The sequence below is a fragment of the Heterocephalus glaber genome, unplaced genomic scaffold (genome assembly GCF_053883595.1).
Source record: "Heterocephalus glaber isolate CG9 unplaced genomic scaffold, H.glaber_assembly_v1.0 deba00001429, whole genome shotgun sequence".
NCBI classification, from domain to species: domain Eukaryota; kingdom Metazoa; phylum Chordata; class Mammalia; order Rodentia; family Bathyergidae; genus Heterocephalus; species Heterocephalus glaber.
In genome coordinates this window covers 35,075,598-35,083,497 of record NW_028258294.1, presented here as the reverse complement: position 1 = coordinate 35,083,497, position 7,900 = coordinate 35,075,598, and the positions used below count along the sequence as shown (strand labels likewise).

At 40.7% G+C, this 7,900-nt stretch overlaps 1 protein-coding gene across 4 annotated transcripts in view; it reads right to left on the bottom strand.

Moving 5' to 3' along the window:
- Cbl (Cbl proto-oncogene) overlaps positions 1-7,900 on the bottom strand; it is a 97,100-nt gene that overhangs the window by 12,830 nt on the left and 76,370 nt on the right. For 3 of the 4 annotated variants that reach the window (XM_087212532.1, XM_004856793.3, XM_087212533.1), the window contains 4 exons: positions 7,098-7,192; positions 2,005-2,145; positions 1,394-1,491; positions 493-675 (listed from right to left, as the gene is read on the bottom strand). In XM_087212532.1, the coding sequence (XP_087068658.1) occupies positions 493-675; positions 1,394-1,491; positions 2,005-2,145; positions 7,098-7,192 (517 nt within the window). Of the gene's footprint in view, positions 1-397; positions 676-1,393; positions 1,492-2,004; positions 2,146-7,097; positions 7,193-7,900 lie in introns of all 4 variants that reach the window. The other variant, XM_021237656.2, reaches the window with a different exon arrangement.

Below are 7,900 nucleotides of genomic sequence, written 5' to 3'. Positions count from 1 at the left end.
TTCTCATCAGCTGTCCTGAAAGCTGTCTTTAATTTCCAAAGTGACAGCAACTTTGCTTGTTGTCCTACCAGGCAGCCACAGGTGCAAGAAGGGCAGCCCCCAGCAGTCCAGGCCCATTGTAGGCTGGCTCCAGGCCCATTCCTTGTGCATTCCAGGACAGCCTGCCTTCTCTCCAGCAGGACAGGATTCAGAAGAGAGGAATCCAAAGTCTGGGCCATCTGCTTAATTACCACTGTCAAAAGATGTCGAAACCCTATCTACCCAGCATGGGAGAAGCCAAAGTTCAAGGACAACCTCATCTCTAAGTCTAAAGAGTCTGAACACAGTTTGATTTCATAATCTGGGACCCAGGAGCAGCTTTCCTCCCATTTAGACACAATTAGCCTACTACTCCTACCTACTAACTTGTGCCACCAGAGGACGTCACCTCTTTCAGTATAAATCAGGAGCAGACAGCATTCAGGTCAAACGCAAGGGAGCCTCCAGACTCACTTGTTGAGGGATCGCCATCCAGAGACAACCAGCCAAAGGATGAGCTAGCATTGGAGATGTCTGAGAGAGTTCGGCGGGCTAGGACAGCTGGTACCGGTGGCTTAGGGACATCATAGCCATCATCATCATTTTCCAATTCCTCAGGGCCAGTGTTGGGGTGGGCTACAGCCAAATTCCCTTCACCTGGAGAAAAGAGCGTAAGTTATCTTTTTCCTGACATACCTCATCTTTTAACATCCCTCAGCAGTCCAGGGGCATCCATTCATTTGTGCATGCATGCAAGCATTTACTCTAAGGCTACAGTTACTCAATATCTACTGGGGGCCAAACACCATGTGAGGCCCTGTGGATGGAAATAAAAAGAAACAAAATAACAACTGTGCTAAACCTGCAGCTCTCTTGCAGAATGTGTCAAAGGTTACTCTTGCCAAGATTAAAAGCCACCTCTCAGTGGCAAAGATTTAAGTGCCATTTGATAGCGTCTATCTATCGATGTGTCACCTCAGGAGATCAGCCAAGGGGCCCTGTGTATGCGGGCTTCTTGAACTTTCAACTCGGGAAGCCTGTCGTCATGGGAACTGAACTGAGTAAGCACCACCCACACACGAAAGAATTTCATCAATGCAATGGGAATGAAAGAGCTTCCAGAACTGCACGTTGGAGCCATGTAACACAAATGTCTCCAGGCCTGGGAGGATGAAAAAGCATAAAAGGAACTAGCTGTATGAAAAGGAAATAAAAGGGGGAGAGGCCATCCCGCCCATGAATCAAAGATATTTTACCAGAGAAGATTACTGACAACGATTTTCTCCTTTAGTAAAGCGACCTCACTAGACAAATGTTACAGGCTTATTCCTATGTCACATTAACAATTTTTTAAACAGCAGAGAGGGCTACTCACCAAAGGTGCTGTTCTCGGTGACAGATGGCGCCTGGGACTGAATATTATACATTGCTTCATATGTGCAACTATCAATCTGCTGGTCACAATCACCCACTCTGAACCGGAAGGAAAGCGGCATAATGATCTTCAGAAACAGAACTCTGTCACCTGCAAACTTACTAAGGCTTATCTGCTCACAACTATGCTAGACCCTAATTCTCTCGGGAACACATTCTTCTTGGGCCACTACCACTAATAAAAGACCACTAATAAAATGTTGTAAGATTGCCTCTTGTGGAAAGTTACAGATGTGTGTATTCTTTTTTTGGGGGGGGCGGGGGGGTACCAGGGATCGAACTTGGGACCTTGTGCTTTTGAGGCAGGCATCAGAACCACTAAATCCCTGGCCCAGATGTGTGTATTCAGATGGTCACTGTGATGCTGAGAAAAGATAAGCTGAATTTCTTACAACTACAAGAGACTTCAACATAGGGACTAGACTTATCTTTCTGCTTTAATTCTGGCTGGATAATTTTGTGTGCAAGTAGCAAGCCAAGCAGGTGACGGGTATCAACTGAATCACCCACTGAAAGGTATCTGGCCCCAAGCAGGGTTGTTTGTGAACCTACCGAGAACTCTGGGCTGTCTCTGAAGGCCGTTTTAGCTCTGGCTTTTGAAGCCCTACAGGCCTAGATGAGGGAGTCATATACTCTGTGTCCTCCTCACTCTCACCCCGTTCTCCAGGTGGCAGTTTTGGCACTGGAAGGGGTCTGCAAGATAAGAAATTAAAAAATAGAAAAAATTAAGCTGGAAAGCTTTCAAGTATGAAATAGGCAAATTCAAAACAGACATAACTCAAATTTGACAAAGCAAAATACATACCTCCTAGGAATTATTATGTATTTCTACTAACCAGGGAAGATAAATAAGAAAGGGCGCACCAACTAATGGTACGATGATTATGCTTGAAATGTATTATACTGGGGTAGATATCTGATGCCAGCTGGTCCCAACCTAAAAGTCAGTTTCATTACAGGTTCCAATTTTAGAGTTAGCATCCTAGTTTTTCTATCACTAGGTTTGAAAGAAGAAACAGCAGGTAGCTTTCGGACAGTACACTAGGAATGTATACCAAATCCCATAATAAAATCTACCTATGGTTTCAAACACATAGTTGTCAAAACTTTTCTCATATATTACCTTAAAGTACAAATACATTTTCCCCTCAATATTTTCTACAAGAAAAATCTAAAATAGAGAAAAAATAATTCAGGAATATGTATCAATTCTAGAACTAGAATCCAGTGTTCTGACTCCTATTGCAGGTTGACTTTTTGTTTCACAAGGCTGGGGACCAAACCTAGGGCTCATGGTAGACAACTGCTCTACAAAGTGCTAGGGATGTCCCCAGCCCTGTACTTCAGAAGCTTCTGAAACAATACTTCTCTCACCTGCCCCATGAAAGGAGACTAAACACCAATGAACTGCAAAAGAAATATGCAAATTGTTTCTTGGACTGTGAATTTCTGAATGTTTTTTCTCCCTTCCTCTTTACTTTTTCTGCATATTTGATATACTCTATGAGGATTATCTCTTACATTTGTCTCTCTGTATTTACTTAATGTTTAGTTTTCTTGAGCATACAAGCAATACGTGCTTGGGCCAGGAATTTAGCTCAGTGGCACCATGCCTGCCTTGCAAGCTCAAGATCCTGAGTTCAATCCCTGGTACCACAAAAAAAAAAGCAACACGTGCTTATTCTAAAACAACTGTGTTACAGAAACTCAACAGAACACAGCAGTCCTCTGTATTGTACTTGAGTTTCTTTCTTTCTTTCTTTTTTGAGCTTATTTCTTATAGGACTTGACTTTGTTTTTGTGAGATGGAGCTCTTGCTATGTTACCCAAACTGGCCTTGAATCCTAGGTTCAAGCAACCCTCCCACCTTGGCCTCCTAAGTATGTAGGACTATAGGGTACACTGCTCTGCACAGCTTAGACAGTACTGTCTCCACTGAAAAACTACCTACATGTATGCTTTGTTACAATTCAGCCTATACCCATTAAGATTTATGCAATGCATGCTGAAACTATGAGATAGACATGTACTACCTTCTAGATGATTTGCTTTGAAATACGTCAATCAGCAATACACACTGATGAGGTAAAGATAGTGTATGATAAGACACTATAACAAAATGTTGGGGCCGGGGATTTAGCTCAATGGTTCTGCTGCCTGCCTCACAAGTGCAAGGCCCCGAGTTCAATCCCCAGTACCAAAAAACAAAACAAAAACAAAAACAAAATGCTAATAGTTGCATCCAGCTGATAAGTACACAGGTGTTCAACTTTATGTTTGTAATTTTCCCAGGGGGGAAACAAATTAAGAGAAAACATCAAGTGTCAGCAAAGGTGGAAGGAAATAAATGGGTACTTTCTTATATAGCTGTAGAAATAAGAAGCTGGCCCAACTTCTTTGGAGTGTTAATTCAAATTCCATTCTAAGAATTTTCCCTAGGGAAACAATCAAGAATATTCATTACAGTGTTATCTATACTGAAAAAATAAACAATAACCTAAAATATCAAATAACAATGTATTGGACAAGCTGTTTTCTTTTTCTTTTGAGATGAGTCTCACTAGGTAATTCAGCCTGGCCTCAAATTCATGGCAATTCTCCTGCCTCAGGCTCCCAAGTGCTGGGATTACAGGTGTGCACCACCACATCCATCATGGAATGGTATTTTGGGGGTTTTTTTGGTACCAAGGATCAAACGTGGGTCCTTGCACTTTCGAGGCAGGCAGCGGAACCACTGAGCTAAATCCCCGGCCCATGGAATGGTATTTTTAAAAGGCTAAAAGAAACTAACTCCAGAATATATGGTTCTCAGTAAAAATTCTTTTTAAAAATGTGAAATAAAGAAATTTAGTCAAACAAAACTTGAATCCATGACAGAAGATGCATTAACCCTTTACAAATGTATTCACCCACTAAATGAAGTTCTTGAGCCAGGCATGGTTGTGCATGCCTGCAATCTCAGTAATTGGGAGGCTGAGGCAGGACAGAAAGTTAGCTACAAAGCAAGTTCAAGGCCAGCTTGGAATACACAGCATGGTGGCGCAGGCCTATAATCCTAGCACTTAGCAGGCTGAGGCAGGAGGATCACCGTGAGTTCGAGGCCAGCCTGGGCTACATAGTGAGTTAAAGCTCAGCCTGAACTACTTAGGAGACCCTGTCTCAAATATCCAATCAATCAATCAATCAGTCAATCAATCAAGATAAAGTACACTCTAACCAAGGGTACACATTGGAATTTCTAGGATAACTACTAAAGTAATAACAGGAAGGGTGACATGGTATAATAGTAATACTTCAATCCAAAAAATATGAAACAGGAAAAAAAAAAAAAAAACCCAGAAAAGATTGGAAAAATGAGGAAAAGAGTACGACCAAATGATTCCATTTCTCCAAGACAAAGAATAACAGATTAGATTTATGGGAGAAAAATTCCCACCACGTATACACTGCTTATGAGAGATGAACCTTTGATATAAGGTTTCTCTTGTCTGTTTTTTATTTATTGTTTTGTTTTGTTTTGTTTTTGGTACCGGGGATCAAACTCGGGACCTTGTGCTTACAAGGCAGGCACCAGAACCACTGAGCTAAATCCCCAGCAAGCTTTGATACAAGGACAGAGAGAGTTGAAAGTAGCGATTTTAATAAAGACACTGTAGACTTAAGGCAAGTGAGAAGTAGAACTGCAGCATACATTTCATGATAATATAAAAGCTTACAATTTAGTATTAATAATTTTATATTTCTATTATCCTAACTACACAAGTTACACTTGATCTTAAGTCAAAAGACCAAGGGCTGGGGATTTAGCTCAGTGGTTCTGGCACCTGCCTTGCAAGCGCAAGGTCCAGAGTTCGATCCCCGGTACCAAAGACAAAAAAAAAAAACAAAAACACAAAAGACCAAGAAGCAATACATAGGATAAAAATACATAGAAGACAAATGGATAGAACTAAAAAGGACAAAGGGAAACTCATAGGAGAACTCAAACACAGTCCTCTCAGTTATCTGACAGAACAGGTATGTTTTTTGTTGTTGTTGTTCAGAATAGGTAGGTTTTTAAAACTCCAAGACAGAAGATTTGAACACAATAAACTTGACATCACTGATATATACAGAACACTATATCCAACAACTGCAGAACACACATTTTTACGAGATGAAGGTACATATTACTAGGTTTTAGCATAAATTTGTGAATAAAAAATATGACATTGCTGGGCGTGTTGGTGCACTCTGAGCAACTGACGCAGGAAGATTGCAAGCTCAAGTCCAGCCTGGGCAACTCAGTGACTTAGTGATAGATACCCTGTTTCAAGGAGAGGAGGTGCTGCACTGGGGAATGTAGCTCAGTCCAAAGTATAGGAAAACAACAAAAAACAAAGAAAAATGCTGGAATGAAGCCAGAAAGCAGTCACAGGATAACCAGAAAATCCTCAAATGTTTGAATCAGGCACTTCATAAATAACTCATCAGGCCGGGGATTTAGCTCAGTGGTTTTGCTGCCTGCTGTGCAAGCGCAAGGACCCAAGTTTGATCCCCGGTACCAAAATAAATAAATAAATAAATAACTCGTCAAAGAAGAAATGATAAATGAAAAAAAGCATTTTTTTTTTTTGTATGTTATGGACTGATGTTTGTGCACCCTTGAAATCCTATATTGAAGTTCTAATCCCTGGTTTGGCCATATATATAGATAGAGTCACTCATAGGAGATATTAAATTAAGGCTGGATGAGGTCACAGGGTGAAATCCTGACAGGAAAGGATTTGTACCCTTATAAGAAGACACCCCTGGGCCGGGGATTTAGCTCAGTGGTTTCGCTGCCTGCTGCACAAGCACAAGGACCCGAGTTCAACCCCCGGTACCAAAAAAAAAGAAGATAGCCTGGAGCACTCGCTCCCTCTGCCTGCACGTATGCACCGGAGGTGGCTACCCACACACCAGGAAGAGGGCCCTCATTGAAACTGGCCCTGCTACACCCTACTCCCAGACTTCCAGCCACTAGCACTGCAAAGAAATAAATTCCTGCTGTTTAAACCACCCAGTGTGTGGTATTCTGTTATGGCAGCTGAAGACTAAAAGTGCATCCATCTCATGACACCAGAAAGTCTAAAAAAAGTTGGAAGAATAAAAAGCAGACAATTAAACAGAAAGCAAATACCCAGTAAGAATAAAAACCATAAAACCAAAATTGCTTTTTTGAAAAGATTAATAAACCTGACAAGTCCCAGCAAGACTGATTTATATACATGTATAGAGAAACAAGAACAAGTAAGGATTTCAAAACATAAAATGACTTCTACATGGTACAAATACAGATCAATTTTTATTTTCTCCTTTATATTTTTCTGAGTTTCCTAACATGTATAAATCAATTATTTTATTTTTTTTACTATTTTTTTTGGCACCGGGGATCAAACTCGGGTCCTTGCGCTTGCGCAGCAGGCAGTGAAACCACTGAGCTAAATCCCCGCCCCAAATCAATTATTTTAAAGTACCAACTTCACCAGGAATTTAGCTCAGTGGTGCCACTGCCTGCCTCACAAGTGCAAGGTCCTGAGTTTGATTCCCAGTAATACATAAATAACATAAAATAAAATAAAGTAGCAACTTCACCGAATGAAATACAACATTAGTAAACTTACCTGGCAGCCAGAGAATAAATAGCATTGGCAGATGAGGAAGGTTTGATTTTGGGGTGCTCACACTCTGGACCTGCTAATGGACTGTTACTTGTATTCTGGAAAGTAAAGAAAGGTGTTGAAAAGAGCCTCCTTACCACAGCTAGGTACCTCCTCTTAATCTATTCAAAATCACAAGAATACTAATGCTGACGCAAACCTTACGATAATGCTACCACTAAGAACTACCATCTCTGAGAAAAGCACTGCTGCTTTCCAACCCTGAAAAATTTTCAAACTTAGGGTCTGGGGATTTAGCTCAGTGGTTTCGCCGCCTGCTGCACAAGTGCAAGGACAAGAGTTTGATCCTCAGTACCAAAAAAAAAAAAAAAACTTCAAACTTAGGGTTAGAAAGACAGAGATCTAGAAAGGGCCAGGGAAATGGGCTTTTCTGTTTGTCTGAATACTGGAAAATTTTGACTAATTTAGTTGCCTATACAAACACCATTTCTAGTTTAAATAATCTGTACTCAAACTCAAAATGGTCGTTCTGTGTTAAAAAGTCACACTTAGCCATTCTCACTAATTAGACTGCCTATCACACAGGTGCCACTTAAATGGAAATACCTGAGTGCCCTAACATTCTTCAAGTTCATCCTTCCCATTCCACTTCTTCCTCAGATTTCCAACTACTTACTTGTCAACTCTGTCAAAGGTTCGTCTCAAATTTAAATGTCCCTAGTTAGACAGATTTAAATATATGTGTATGTGTAACTAAATGTATGTATGTATGTGTAACTTCTCATTGTCTTTTCCATCTCTTGACT